Below are 15,635 nucleotides of genomic sequence, written 5' to 3'. Positions count from 1 at the left end.
CAGTAGGACACAACAACCACTCCTGAAAGCCCTTGGGCCCGTTCGGGCTCCACAGCTCCGAGGGGCACTTGGCACCCCCAGCCTGACTTATCCCTTCTCCAGGGGCCTGGTCGCTCACCCCCTCAGGGCTCCCATCCCATCCCCATCTGCTGAAATCCTATCAACAAACGGTTTGTCCCTCTGACCTGGGCAAATGTCCACATTTATTCTGCAAGAGCACGGAGGAAGCCAGTTGACAAATATGCCAGTCGAAGCCACACTGGGCTGCTGTGCCAGAAGTGCCCAGTGCCCTCACTGGGAGGGGGCTGAGGGGGTTCCCTGGAAGCCCACTGCCCTCCCCAAGGACTAGCTCTTTCCCAGTAAAGGTGCAAGACCCTGACCAAGCCAGCAGCACAGGAAGCAGCTACAAGCAAGGACAGTGCAGGCCATGCCCGGGGCTGGGAAAGCTGCCTGCACCTCTAGGCTGCTCTCTGGGCATGTGACTGAGGGAGGGGCGACCGCAGAGTGGTGGCCAGGTGGGCAGCCGTGCCCAGGGCCCTATAAGCAGGTGGGAATGGGGTCGGCCTCCAGTTTCACTGCTGAGTCCAGCCTTCTTTCTCATCCCCCAGGTGGGACTGCAGCCTGCCCACAGTGCGCACTCATGGTACACACGGAGAGATGCCCAGTCTGCGTGCTGGAGGCCAGTCCCTGAATTCCCACCCTGGGAGCCCGCAGGAAGCGTGCAGGGGCAGCAGGGGCAGAAGCTCCAGCATAGGGCAGGGTTCCATCGGCTGGTACCTTTGACCAACAACTTGGCCCTGGAGACCAAGGGCCCTGCCCGGAAGGTGATGGTGCCTGAGTCAGCGACCCCCAGGCCTGAGAGCGTGAGAGAATGGAAGGTCCCATCACGCACGGAGATGGCACTCTGGGGGCCGTCCTGCAGCAGGGTCCCATCCAGCCACCAGTGGGCCTCCGGCCCACCCGCACGGGACACCTCACAGGAGAACGTGGCCACCTCCCCCGCAAAGACGTCCACGTTCTGTAAGCCACGTACCAGGCACGGTGCTGCCTCTGTGCAAGAGGGTGAAAGGAGGGGAGCTGGGGCCACCCTGAGGTCCACCATGCTGGAGGCAGCCTGGGGCTGGGGTCTAGAAATCTACCCAGGCCAGCTGGTACTCCTTGCTCACAGAATGAGACATGAAGGCCACCCATAGCCTGTGGAAAGCCAGCTCAGCCCCCCTGCACCTCACAGCCCCCTTCAGAACATGTTCGGTTTCATCAAAGGAGACCAATGACCTGCATCTCACCCTTTTCAGAAGGTAGAATTGACAAGCCCCAAGTCTCATGGCTGCCATCTTTATGGGGTTCGGTGTGGGATAGAGAAGAGAGGTCATGGGGTTCACCTCTCTGAGATGGAGGGGGTCTGTTCAGGAAGTGAGCCTTCCTTCCTGGGAGTGTGGAAGCAGATGCTTCTCCCATCCCCAGAGGGCCATTTGTCCAGATGTCCCCTAAGGTCCCTTTGGCCCTAAGATTCTGGGGCCCTAATGCAAAATGGCAATTTCCCCCTGACCTGTCACACAGCAGGGCGTGAGCCCAGGGGGTTTCCCAGATGCCTGCACACCCGCCCCAGCCAGGCTCTCCCTCAGAAGCCCTCCACGTCCCTCCTAGGCATGCACAATCAACTCTCTAGTCCAAGGCCCGCACCAGCCCCTCCATGTTCTCCCAAGAGCACACATCTAACTGTATCCCCAACCTGCTCCACCAGCTCCCCATTCCCATCTTCAGCACAGTTCCCAAGCTTCCCTGTATCCCACCAACCACCCATCTGCACAAGCTCATGCTCATGGCTCTCTGTCTGAAGCCATAGCTGCTGTCTGTACATGAGCCAGTTTGCCCCAGCTGGGGACACCGGGTTGAGAGGGGCCAAGGCACTTCCCTCAGTGGGATCTGCAAGACCCAACCCAGCTCCATGCTTCCTCTCACAGACACCCACTCTGATGAATACACGAGGCCCCTCCTGGCCTGACTCTGCTCAGGACACACAGGATACTGCCCCTTCCCATCACTCAACTTGAGGGCACTGCACTCTGGAGACTTTCCCAGCCCCACAGGCCACATGAAGACTCGAGGTGGGGACACCTGGGACTCAGGACACACTGTCTCCATGTACAACTCCCCCAGCGGACTGGGGACTCACTGAGGGGAGAGCTGCAAATGGCCCCTCTCGAGGTAGATAGTAAATATATGATGGACAGACAGTGGATGGATGAGTGGATGGATGGGTGAGTGGATGGATGGGTGAATGGATGGTGGATGGATGGACAGATAATGGATAAATGATGGCTGGCTGGGATGGCTGAATGGTAGATGGATAAACGGATGGATAGGTGGATGAATGGGTAGATGGTGGACAGATGGATGAATGGATGGACATAGGGATGGATGGTAGTAGAATGATGGTTAGATGGATGGATGGTGGATGGATGGATGATTGATGGTGGACAGATGGTGGACAGATGGGTAGATGCTAGATGCATGGGGAGATGGTGGCTCGATGGACAGATAGACGGATGAATTAATGATGGATAGATGGTGGATGGATAAATGTATTGATGGTAGATAATGGTGGGTGGATGGATGGATGGACGATGGATGGTGGATGAATGGATGGATGCTGAATAAATGGATGGACGGATGGATCCAAGGATGGATGGAATAGAGGGGTGGATGGATGCATGCATGCATAGATGGATGGGTAAATGGTGGATGGGTTGATGGCCAGTGGATGGTAGATGGACAGGACCAGTATGAGAACCAGGAGTAGGACAGCAAGGGAGAGTCTCTCATGGCCAGGTATCCAGAGGTGACTAACTCTGGGGACAAGGTATAACAAGTTGAAGGTCCTTAAATCCTACTTGCATGTCTGGGCTCAGGTACACTATGGCCCAAACCACTCACGTGTCACAGGTGTGCTATTGTATCAACATCTGGGAGCCTGTCAGGTATGCAGGTGTGTGTAAATGTGGACAAGAGCACACAAACCTGCATCACAAGGAGTAGCTATATGGAGGGTACAAGTCCAGAAGGCCCTGCCTCCATCTCAGGGCCCAGGTCCCCAGCAGCCAGACTCCCCATCTCCCCTCCTACACACAGCACTGATCCCACACAAGGACCCAACATACACCAGAATTTCTCAGGCTGATCTTCACTAGCCCACCTCCAGTGGCTTTAGTGGTCAAGAGTGGAAAACTGTCACCCCACAGCAAGATCACTGCTGGAAGGCTCAGGTTTCTGGCCTTACCACCTGCCAACAGTTCCTTGAGTAGGGAAACATGGACACCTACAAGCAGGAAGGCTGGGTGTAGGAGGGGGCTGCCCACCTGTGACCTTCAGCTGGGCCTCTGAGCGACATGAGCCCACTTGGAAACTGATGGTTCCGGCATCTTCAGGGGTCACCTGTGGAAGCAGAGATGGGGGCATCAGCCCAGCAGTGCCATTTAACCACCCCTACTTTGCAAGTCCCCAGCCCATTTCCACTGGAGTTGAAACCTTCCCTCTCCCACCCCTGGGGGGTGGGAAGGCCCCTGGATGCATTGCGGGGCACAGGCAGGTCTGGGGAACACCACCTTGTGCAGGGTGAGCAAGTGGAGTGTGCCATGCTCCACCGTGATGTCGTTCATCTCGTTGGCCTGCAGGGGCACCCCTCCCAGGGCCCAGTGGGCCTCCTGGCCCAAGGCCCTTGACAGTCGGCACTGGAAGTGGGCGTCCTGGCCCTCGCTGAGCTGCACATCCTGCAGGGACTCCAGGATGGTCACCTCAGGGGCTGCATGGGTTGGGGGTGGGGTAGAGGCATGGCATCAGCCTCCGTGTCTGGGATGCCCCTCCCCCACCATCAGGAGCACCTCCCAGTCCCCAGGGTCTGCCCCCAGCACCCCTGCCCCAATCCCCGAAGACAAGCACACCGGGCACCACTCTACCCCAACATCTTGGCTCACCCCAGAATCACTCATTCACCACCAGTTCCCCACCCTCAAAGGCAGGAAACCTTGTCAACTATCACTGTCCCTTGACAGGGCCTGGCCCAAGGAGGACCTGGATGTTCTGGCCCCAAGCGCAGTGAGCAGTGAGGCCCAGCTCCTGCTACCTGTGACGGTGAGCTGGGCAGAGGACGTGTGGGGGCCCACGCGGAAGGAGACAGTGCCCGCATCCTCGGGAGTCACACTCTTCAGCCGCAGTGTGTGGGTGCGGCCCCCCCGCACGGCCACTTCTGTCACCTCACTGCTCTGCAGTGGCAGGCCCTGGAGGCGCCACTCCACATCCACGAACCCAGCCCGCGACACTTCACAGCTGAACTCTGCTTCCCCGTCGGCCTGCACCTCGGTGTCAACCAGGCCCCGCACAATGGTCACCTCAGGCTCTGGAGTGTGGGCAAAGGGGGCCTTTACCAGCCAGGTCAGAGCACCTGGGCCAAGCTCCCATGCCCCCCGCCCCAACTCACCTCCAGGAAGCCCTCCCAGGCACTCTCGTGCTCTTCTCCTTCCACACAGCCTCTATCTGCCCCACGTGAGATTCATCACCCAGCTGGCTCACAACCCAGCTCCCTACCACGACACTGAGCTACTGGGGACAGAGCTTGGGTGGGGGCACCTCTGTCTGGAGGAAGCGGGCAAGGGACTGTGGGGTGGTGGGCTGCTTTCGTTCCTTCCCCCACCTGTGGCCAGCCCTGCCCTGGCTGGGACACCAGGGAGGCAAGACCTTCAGGACAGACAGGCAGGAGCTCACAGAGGGTGGCCCAGGCCAGGCTGCCCCACCTGCTGGCAGGGGCGGGAGGCAGGGCAGTGTTTAGGGCTACGGTTTCCTCACCATCGACGCTCTTTTCTAGGGGCGCCAGCTCCAGAGTGGTGCAGAGAAAGCTTGTAACCCCAGGGGTCTTACAGCCACCCCAGAACAGCACCCGGCAAGAGGGGGTACCGTGGTGGGCCAGGTGTGCCCCCAAGGCAGCTATGTGGGGAGTGGGTGTGGCAGGGAGGGCTCACCTTTGACTGTGAGGGAGGCCAAGGTTTTCTGGCTGCCCACCATGCAGGTGTACTCGCCCGTGTCCTTGGCCTCAAGTCCGTGGATCAGCAGCTCACACGTGGCCCCCTTGCATCGCATCTCATACTTGGGACTCCCTTGCAGTTCCACACCCTCCTTGAGCCACAGCACGGGGGCCCCAGGCTCTGAGTCATTCAGCTGGCAGCACAGCCGGGCCATACCACCTGCCTCCTGCTCTGCACTCTGCAGCTCCGTCTTAAACGTGGGCCTAGGGGCTGGGGGGTCAGGGAGGGGCTCTTAGGGCTGCTACTCAAGGCGCCTGCCAGCTCCATGGGGGCTGAGGGGCCGGGGGAGGCCAGGGGCCCTGGGAAGCTCACCGCGGACAGAGAGGCTGGCAGTGCTCTGTGCGTGGCCTGTGTCGCAGGTGTAGGGGCCGGCATCCTCCTGCTCAGCACCGTGCACCAGCAGCTCAGCGGCTGTGCCCTCCAGCACCATCTGGTACTTGGCACAGGGGAAGAGCTGCAGGTAGCCCTTGCGCCACTCCACGCCGGCACCTGCCCGGCTCAGTTCACAGCGCAGGTGTGCCGTTGCACCCTCGTCTACCTCCTGGGCCTGCAGCTCCCGAAGGAACCTCACGGGTGCAACTACAGGGGTGAGGGAGAATATGAGGGCAGGTGCAGGAGCAGCTATGAGGGCAGCGGGGCCCAAAGGCGTGCAGCTAAGGCGGAGGGGTAGCGGGGGGGAAGAGCTTCAGGCCAGGTCTGCCCCGCGTTGCACGCGCGAGCCCATGTCACCTCCAGGGTGGAGGTGCGGCCCTGACAATCTCCCACAGTACGTGGGGCCAGCCTCGGGGCCCACCTGTGACGGTGAGGGTGGCACTGGTGGCCTGGGAGCCGCAGGTGCAGGTGTATTCTCCAGTGTCCTCCCGGCGCAAGTCCCGAAACACCAGCTCCGCCACGTGGCCCCGCTGCTGTGGCTCCCAGCGCTCGTCAGCCTGCAGCTCCAGGCCACCCTTACTCCAGACCACAGCGGCGCTAGGCTCAGACAGCTCACACCGCAGGCTGGCTGAGGTGCCCTCCTCAGCCTGCAGGCTCTGCAGTGGCTTCCTGAACACCACCTGTGGGGCTGTGGGGTGGGGGTCAGGGGGTGGAGGGGAGAGAGAAGGTCAGCCCCGAGGCTGGTGCCCAGACACCCAGCCAGGAGACTGGCACCCCAAAACCCAGTCAGACCCACCCAGGGCCTAGGCCAGTTGTGGCCTGTGGCTTCACCCCAGCTGCCCGACCTGCCCAAAGCACCCAATGCCACGGGCTCCTGAAGGCTGTGGGTAGAAGTGGAGTCATGGGCCTGGGTCCACTCTAAGGGGAAGGAGGGACTGAACTGGGGGCTATGAGAGGAGCTCTGGATCTGACCCAGGCTATTCTCATGCTGATCTCCACCCAGGAAGCCCACAGACAGGCCTGTATCCCTCCAGGTCATCAAGGTGGGGGCAGGGGGATCTCCTTGGACTCATAGGGCGGGGCCATGACTGTCAGATCCTGACTAGAGGCTTTGGGGTATAAGGAGAAAGTTGACTGCATTATGACGGGTGGAGGGAGGGGAATAAGGTGGGAGTTCTTTCCCTATGGCAAGCGTAAGCCATGTGAGGTCATTTGGCTGGAGATCAGTACACAGACACAAGGACACTGAACAGAGCTCTAACGGGGGAGCACAAGGGTGACATAAAGAAACTGCACATGGCACAGAGGAGGCAAGCACTCATGGGGGGCCAGTGTGGGCACAAGAGACAAGGGCACAAGTACAGGCACCCAAGTAAGTCCACAGGGCCATCTTTACCCTTAATGGTCAGCGTGGCAGAGGTCCTCTCCTGCCCGCACACACAAGAGTACTCCCCGGCATCCGCCATAACCAGGCCATGAATCTCCAGCTCACATACGGCCCCGTCCTGCCTCAGGCTCACTCTGTCCCCGGCTCTGAGGGTCTCGGGACCCTTCATCCACTCCACGGGGGCTGCCTTGTTCAGCTCACAGCTCATCATGGCCGTGGCCCCTTCCGTGGCCTCTTCCTTCCTCAGACCCTTTGTGAACTTGGCAGGAAGGCCTGGAGATGGTCAGAAACAAACACTATCACGTTCTCCGAACACACAGAAGAATCAGGACGTGCACAGTACATAGAGGACACAAAACCCAACTGGACACCGACCACCTGATGGGTGTGCCCAGTACACACTGTGGACTATGACTCTTAAAGGTCCAACCTGTACATGTGCCACACAACAGACAAGGACCATGACAGGGACAATAAAAGAATTATGGAAGGAAAAGGATAGTGAGATAGCTGGGTAGAAAAGGACACTGAGAGCAGAGAGGTGATGGGAAGCCACCAAATGCCAGTCCACGTGGTCACATGTGGTCTTTACCCCTGACGGTGAGCGTGGCTGATGTCTTCTCCTGCCCACACACACACGAGTACTCCCCAGCATCCTCCACGGTCAGGCCACGGATCTCCAGCTCACACACGGTTCCATCCTGCCTCATGCTCACTCTGTCTCCAGCTCTGAGGGTCTCAGGCCCCTTCCTCCACTCCACAGGGGCTGCCTTGCTCAGCTCGCAGTGCAGTGTGGCCATGGCCCCTTCTATGGCCTCCTTCTTCCTCAGACCCTTTGTGAACTTGGTGGGAAGGGCTGGGAAAGTCAGAAAGACACAAACACTATAACACTCTCTAAAGGCACAGATGAGACAGGACGTGGACATCACAGAGAAGACACAAAACACAACTGGACACGGGCAATGTGCTGGGTGTGCCAAGCACACGCTGTGGACTGGGGCTTCCCTCGGCCCAATCTGTTCAATGTGTGGCTGTGACACTTTCCGCAGACTCCTCAGGCAGCGTGTTTGTACGAATCTGCTGGGCAGGGCTAGAGAGGGTTGGACGGTGTGGGGAACATCAGAGATTCCGGAGATTACTGGGGAACAGCACATGCCTGGATGGAGTAAAAGACACAGACACTAACAGGAAACAGGACAGAACGTGCAGTGACATGAGGGGTGGAAAGTAGCTCAGATGCTGGTTGCTCGTGGTTCACACAACAGCCCAGAAGGAGGAAGGAATTCCGTGGAGTTATGGGAAGAGGGTGGCACTGAAACAAGGAAGGTAGGGAGGATAAGTGCAGGGTGATGCCATGAAGTCAATAATTGGACAAGAAAACACAGCTCTGCTTGGCCACATGGGTCTTTACCCCTGACAGTGAGTGTGGATGAGGTTTTCTCCTGACCACACACACACGAGTACTCCCCGGCATCTGCCACAACCAGGTCACGGATCTCCAGCTCACACACGGCCCCGTCCTGCCTCAGGCTCACTCTGTCCCTGGCTCTGAGGGTCTCGGGCCCCTTCCTCCACTCCACAGGGGCTGCCTTGTTCAGCTCACAGCGCAGCGTGACTGTGGCCCCTTCCATGGCCTCTTCCTTCCTCAGACCCTTTGTGAACTTGGCAGGCAGGCCTGGAGATGGTCAGAAACACACAAACACTATCACCCTCTCTGAACACACAGAAGAAACAGGACATGCACAGTACATACAGGACACAAAACCCAACTGGACACAGATCCCCTGATGGGTGTGCCCAGTACACACTGTGGACTGTGACATTTAAAGGTCCAACCTGTACTTGTGTCACACAACAGACAGGGAACATGACAGGCACAATAAAAGAATTACGGAAAAATAGATAGCTAGTGGGAAACAGCCGCATAGCACAGGGAGATCAGCTTGGTGCTTTGTGACCACCTAGAGGGGTGGGATAGGGAGGGTGGGAAGGAGGGAGACGCAAGAGGGAAGAGATATTGGAACATATGTATAACTAATTCACTTTGTTATAAAGCAGAAACTAACACACATTGTAAAGCAATTATACTCCAATAAAGGTGTTAAAAAAAAAAACAAACCAAGGGGGACTTTGAAAAAAAAAAAAGAAGAATTATGGAAGGAAAAGGAACAGGATAGTGAGAGAGCAGGGTAGAAAAGGAAACTGAGAGCAGAGAGGTGATGGGAAGCCACCAAATGCCAGTCCACGTGGTCACATGTGGTCTATACCCCTGACGGTGAGCGTGGCTGATGTCTTCTCCTGCCCACACACACACGAGTACTCCCCAGCATCCTCCACGGTCAGGCCACGGATCTCCAGCTCACACACGGTTCCATCCTGCCTCATGCTCACTCTGTCTCCAGCTCTGAGGGTCTCAGGCCCCTTCCTCCACTCCACAGGGGCTGCCTTGCTCAGCTCGCAGTGCAGTGTGGCCGTGGCCCCTTCTATGGCCTCCTTCTTCCTCAGACCCTTTGTGAACTTGGTGGGAAGGGCTAGGAAAGTCAGAAAGACACAAACACTATAACACTCTCTAAAGGCACAGATGAGACAGGACGTGGACATCACAGAGAAGACACAAAACACAACTGGACACGGGCAATGTGCTGGGTGTGCCAAGCACACGCTGTGGACTGGGGCTTCCCTCGGCCCAATCTGTTCAATGTGTGGCTGTGACACTTTCCGCAGACTCCTCAGGCAGCATGTTTGTACGAATCTGCTGGGCAGGGCTGGAGAGGGTAGGACGGTGTGGGGAACATCAGATTCTCCGGAGATTACTGGGGAACAGCACATGCCTGGATGGAGTAAAAGACACAGACACTAACAGGAAACAGGACAGAACGTGCAGTAACATGAGGGGTGGAAAGTAGCTCAGATGCTGGTTGCTCGTGGTTCACACAACAGCCCAGAAGGAGGAAGGAATTCCGTGGAGTTATGGGAAGAGGGTGGCACTGAAACAAGGAAGGTAGGGAGGATAAGTGCAGGGTGATGCCATGAAGTCAATAATTGGACAAGAAAACACAGTTCTGCTTGGCCACATGGGTCTTTACCCCTGACAGTGAGTGTGGATGAGGTTTTCTCCTGACCACACACACACGAGTACTCCCCGGCATCTGCCACAACCAGGTCACGGATCTCCAGCTCACACACGGCCCCGTCCTGCCTCAGGCTCACTCTGTCCCTGGCTCTGAGGGTCTCGGGCCCCTTCCTCCACTCCACAGGGGCTGCCTTGTTCAGCTCACAGTGCAGCGTGGCTGTGGCCCCTTCCATGGCCTCTTCCTTCCTCAGACCCTTTGTGAACTTGGCAGGCAGGCCTGGAGATGGTCAGAAAACACAAACACTATCACCCTCTTTGAACACACAGAAGAATCAGGACATGCACAGTACATAAAGGACACAAAACCCAACTGGACATTGACCACCTGATGGGTGTACCCAGTACACACGGTGGACTATGACTCTTAAAGGTCCAACCTGTACATGTGCCACACAACAGACAGGGACCATGACAGGGACAATAAAAGAATTATGGAAGGAAAAGGATAGTGAGATAGCTGGGTAGAAAAGGAAACTGAGAGCAGAGAGGTGATGGGCAGCCACCAAATGCCAGTCCACGTGGTCACGTGTGGTCTTTACCCCTGACGGTGAGCGTGGCTGATGTCTTCTCCTGCCCACACACACACGAGTACTCCCCAGCATCCTCCACGGTCAGGCCACGGATCTCCAGCTCACACACGGCTCCATCCTGCCTCAGGCTCACTCTGTCTCCAGCTCTGAGGGTCTCAGGTCCCTTCTTCCACTCCACAGCAGCTTCCTTGCTCAGCTCACAGTGCAGCGTGGCCGTGGTGCCTTCCGTGGCCTCCTTGCTACTCAATCTTCTTATGAACTCAGTAGGTAGAGCTGAGGACGATCAGACAGACACAGACATCAGAGTCATGGGAGAACTTCAAAGGCAGCACATGACAGGACAGAGGAAAAGACACATACTCCTACAGGATAATAGGACAGAACCTGCAGTGACACAAGGGGTGGAAAGTAGTTTAGATGCTGGTTTCTCGTGGTTCACACAACAGCCTGGGAGGGGGAAGGAATTCCGTGGAGTTATGGGAAGAGGGTGGCACTGAGGTGAGGAGGGTAGGTGGGATGAGTACAGGGGGATGCCATGAAGTCAATAATTGGACAACAAAACACAGCTCTGTTGGGCCACATGGGTCTTTACCCCTGATAGTGAGCGTGGCTGAGGTTTTTTCCTGACCACACACGCATGAGTACTCCCCGGCATCTGCCACAACCAGGCCATGGATCTCCAGCTCACACACGGCCCCATCCTGCCTCAGGCTCACTCTGTCTCCAGCTCTGAGGGTCTCGGGCCCCTTCCTCCACTCCACAGGGGCTGCCCTGCTCAGCTCACAGTGCAGCATGGCCGTGGCCCCTTCCATGGCCTCTTCCTTCCTCAGACCCTTTGTGAACTTGGCAGGCAGGCCTGGAGATGGTCAGAAACACACAAACACTATCACGCTCTCTGAACACGCAGAAGAAACAGGACGTGGATAGTTCATAGAAGATACAAAACCTAACTGGACATGGACCACCTGCTGGGTGTGCCCAGTACACACTGTGGACTGTGACATTTAAAGGTCCAACCTGTACATGTGCCACACAGCAGACAGGGAACATGACAGGGACAATGAAAGAATTATGGAAGGACAGAAACAGGATAGTGAGAGAGCAGGGTAGAAAAGGAAACTGAGAGCAGAGAGGTGATGGGCAGCCACCAAATGCCAGTCCACGTGGTCACATGTGGTCTTTACCCCTGACAGTGAGCGTGGCTGATGTCTTTTCCTGCCCGCACACACACGAGTACTCCCCAGCATCCTCCACAGTCAGGCCATGGATCTCCAGCTCACACACGGCTCCATCCTGCCTCAGGCTCACTCTGTCCCCGGCTCTGAGGGTCTCGGGACCCTTCCTCCATTCCACGGGGGCTGTCTTACTCAGTTCACAGTGCAGCATGACCATGGCCCCTTCCATGGCCTCTTCCTTCCTCAGACCCTTTGTGAACTTGGCAGGCAGGCCTGGAGATGGTCAGAAACAAACACTATCACGCTCTCTGAACACACAGAAGAATCAGGATGTGCACAGTACAGAGAGGACACAAAACCCAACTGGACACCGACCACCTGATGGGTATGCCCAGTAGACACTGTGGACTGTGACATTTAAAGGTCCAACCTGTACATGTGCCACACAACAGACAAGGACCACGACAGGGACAATAAAAGAATTATGGAAGGAAAAGGATAGTGAGATAGCTGGGTAGAAAAGGAAACTGAGAGCAGAGAGGTGATGGGCAGCCACCAAATGCCAGTCCACGTGGTCACATGTGGTCTTTACCCCTGACGGTGAGCGTGGCTGATGTCTTCTCCTGCCCGCACACACACGAGTACTCCCCAGCATCCTCCACGGTCAGGCCACGGATCTCCAGCTCACACACGGTTCCATCCTGCCTCAGGCTCACTCTGTCTCCAGCTCTGAGGGTCTCAGGCCCCTTCTTCCACTCCACAGCAGCTTCCTTGCTCAGCTCACAGTGCAGTATGGCAGTGGCCCCTTCTGTGGCCTCCTTGGTCTTCAGATCTTGGATGAACCGAGCAGGTAGGGCTGCAGAGGGTTAGATGGACAGAAACCATCAACCCCTCAAAAGGACTGGGCGTTTGACCGGAACATTCAGGATGAGAACAGAAGCAGCAATGTGGAGGACATGTGAAGAGACAGACCAACGCATATATGACAGTGTGATCATCTTACATCTTTCCCAGTGAGGTGCAGGGTGGCAGGGGACTGGTTCCATCCAGGCCTCTTGTCTTCTCAGAGTGCATCTGTCCTACCTATACCCATTCATACTGTCTAAGCGCTGACCTCGTCTGCACCCAGAGTATGAACCAGGCTCCTCCAGCTCATACATGCAACAATGCAATGTACATCTCTCCTGGGAGAACCCCCAGAAGGCACCTTCCAGTCATGACATCAAGTGCCCCACTGACATCCCTCAGTTGTGCTCCCCACCCCAGGTAGAGTGTCAATCCAAGCACTGCCCACATCTGGGCTCACTGCATGCCTTCCCTGCCCACACCAGGCCCCACGTCATCCACCTTGCACATTCCTTTCCTTACCCCACTGGACTTGCACTCTCCTAGCTCAGGTCTCCTAGACCCTAATGGATTCTAGCTGTAGCCTTCTAACCATGCCCCAAGCCCTCCAACCTGCAGTCTTCTCCTCCATCCCAACTCCAGGAAGAGTGTGAGCTTCACAAGTTATAGCTGACCAGAGCCCACCCTGGTTACAACCTGTTGTGGGGTGAATCGTGTCCCTCAGAAATCATATGTTGGAGCCCTAACCCCCAGGACCACAGAATGTAGATGTATTGGGGGATGTGGTCTTTAAAGAGGTGACTGAGGAAAAAGGAAGTCACTGAGGTGGAACCTAACCCAACATGACTGGTGTTCTTGTAAGGAGAGGATATTAGGACACAGATACACACACAGAGAGATGACCATGTGAGGACATGGAGAGAAGATGGCCGTCTACAAGCCAAGGAGAGAGGTCTCGAGGGAAACCAGCCTTGCCCACACCTTGATCTCAGACTTCCAACTCCTAGGACTGGGAGGAAAAAATTTTCTGATGTTTAAAGTCACTGTTATGTTGTTAAGCCATTCAGATTTTGGTACCAGGAGTGGGTTGCTACTGTAACAAATACCTAAAATTATGGAAGTAGCCTTGGAACTGGGTGATGGGTCGCAACTGGAAGAGTTCTGAGGTGCATGTTAGATAAATCTAGATTGCCTTGAAGAGATTATGGGTAGAAATATTAATGCTAAAGGTGCTTCTGGTGAGGCCTCAGATGGAAATGAGAAATGTGTTATTGGAAACTGGAAGAAAGGCTATCCTTTAATAAGCAGCAAAGAATTTGGCTGAAACGTGTCCGACAGTTTTGTGGAAGGTAGAACTTACAAGTGAACTTGGATATTTAGCTGAGGCGACTCGTAAGCCAAGCATTGAAGACGCAGACTGATTGCTCCTTGTTGCTTATGGTAAAATGCGAGAGAAAACTGAGTTATGTCAAAGAAGGAAGTAGTTAAGCAAACGGAAACCAAAAGTTGAGGATTTAGAAATTTTCCAGCCCACTGAAATTGCAAAAAAATGAGAATGCCTGTTCTAGAGAGAATACCAAGGGTGTGGCTGGAAAATCATTCAGTAAAGAGATTATGAGTGTGAGTCCTGGATCCAATCAGCCACCTCAGCAAAGGCAGGACTAGAGATGGAATTATCCAGGAAGGCTGTGTGGAAGGCTCTTGTCTGAAAGCTTGGACTCCTGTGAATTGTAAAGAAGACCAACAAGGCTTTTGAGAATTTTATATCAGCAGAAACCCTGCCAGCCATGACTTAATCAGACACGGAAGGGACAAAATGATGGAAGCTGGGATTTCTATAGGATGGGTCAATACAGCTATCCGGCTGGGAACATGTGCTATCCTTCAAAGTTGGGAAGAATAACCCCAATGGCAATTCAGAGGTCAGCAGGGATGCCACTGCATCCATGGTCCCAGAGGGCCACGCCACCTCTGTCCAGGGCCAAGGGGGTGAGGTCACCACTCTGGTGGGCCCAGAGACAGAGCATTGAGCCAGAGGATCATTCTCCAGCCTTAAAATCTAACAGAATATGTCCTACTAGATGCTGGGTTTCTGTGAAACCAGTGGCCTCTTTCTTCTTTCCTATTTCTCTCTTTTGCAATGGGAATATCCATCCCATGCCTGTTCCACTGAAGTGTTTTGGAAACGTATAACTTGTCTGATTTCACAGGTTCACAGCTGGAGAGGAATTTTGCCTCAGGATGAACTGTAACTCTAGTCTCACACATACTTGATTTAGATGAGATTTAGATTAGATTTTTGACTTAGCTTGACACTGGAATGGGTTAAAACTTTTGGGTTTGGGGGATGAGGTAAATGTACTCTGCATGTGAAAAGAACATGCATTTTGGGGGACAAGATGACAGAGTATTATGGACTGAATCATGTCTCCCCTCAAATTCATATGTTGAAGCCTTAACCCCCAAGAACTCAGAATGTGAATTTATTTGGAAATAAGGTCTTTATAGAGGTAATTAAGGATAGAATGGGGTCATGGGCGGGGGTGGGGTGGGGTGCTAATTCAATCTGACTTATAAGTGTCCTTATAAGAAGAGGAGATTAGAACACAGGAACACACAGAGGATGCCCAGGTGAGGACAAAGGGAGAATACAGCTGTCTACAAGCCAAGCAGAGAAGCCTCAAAAGAAACCAACCCTGAAGACACCTTGGTCTTGGACTTCCAGCCTCCAGGACTGTGAAACAATAAATGTGTGCTGTTAAGTCACCTATATGTGGTATTTGTTATACAGCCCAAGCTTTCTGAGACAGAGCTCTTCAGAGCCTCCACACAATCTCCAAGGTCAATCAAATGCTGTTACCACACACAGGAGGGCCTGGCCTGTCTGGCCACCTGCTCCCTGAGCCCCTCAATGCTGCACCTCAGTCTTTCTGTGCACATCCGTCACTAACATGAATGACTCCACTCCACACCTGAGGTCGAGACCCCATGCATACCCACAGCCCCAGCCACGTGCCAGTGGCCCAGAGCAGCTCTCCTGGACCATGATGCCTCCCTGGGGGTGTCCTCACACCACCTGCCCCTTGGGTCTGTACCCGCAAGGTCTAGACAGGG

General features: G+C 55.3%; 1 protein-coding gene across 1 annotated transcript in view; it reads right to left on the bottom strand.

Moving 5' to 3' along the window:
• The window catches only part of OBSCN (obscurin, cytoskeletal calmodulin and titin-interacting RhoGEF), a 179,017-nt gene that overhangs the window by 50,234 nt on the left and 113,148 nt on the right, over positions 1-15,635 (bottom strand). Inside the window, exons 46-60 of the mRNA XM_060144488.1 lie at positions 12,268-12,531; positions 11,685-11,948; positions 11,093-11,356; positions 10,510-10,773; positions 9,924-10,187; positions 9,105-9,368; positions 8,249-8,512; positions 7,430-7,693; positions 6,847-7,110; positions 5,872-6,138; positions 5,391-5,657; positions 5,016-5,288; positions 4,124-4,396; positions 3,606-3,802; positions 3,360-3,435 (exon numbers count right to left, since the gene is read on the bottom strand). Coding sequence (XP_060000471.1) covers positions 3,360-3,435; positions 3,606-3,802; positions 4,124-4,396; positions 5,016-5,288; positions 5,391-5,657; positions 5,872-6,138; positions 6,847-7,110; positions 7,430-7,693; positions 8,249-8,512; positions 9,105-9,368; positions 9,924-10,187; positions 10,510-10,773; positions 11,093-11,356; positions 11,685-11,948; positions 12,268-12,531 — 3,729 coding nt within the window. The remainder of the gene's footprint in view (positions 1-3,359; positions 3,436-3,605; positions 3,803-4,123; positions 4,397-5,015; positions 5,289-5,390; positions 5,658-5,871; positions 6,139-6,846; positions 7,111-7,429; positions 7,694-8,248; positions 8,513-9,104; positions 9,369-9,923; positions 10,188-10,509; positions 10,774-11,092; positions 11,357-11,684; positions 11,949-12,267; positions 12,532-15,635) is intronic.

This window comes from Lagenorhynchus albirostris, chromosome 3 (genome assembly GCF_949774975.1).
Source record: "Lagenorhynchus albirostris chromosome 3, mLagAlb1.1, whole genome shotgun sequence".
Taxonomy (NCBI): Eukaryota; Metazoa; Chordata; class Mammalia; order Artiodactyla; family Delphinidae; genus Lagenorhynchus; species Lagenorhynchus albirostris.
Note: the sequence above shows the minus strand (reverse complement) of the source record. Positions and strands in the feature narration are given on the sequence as shown.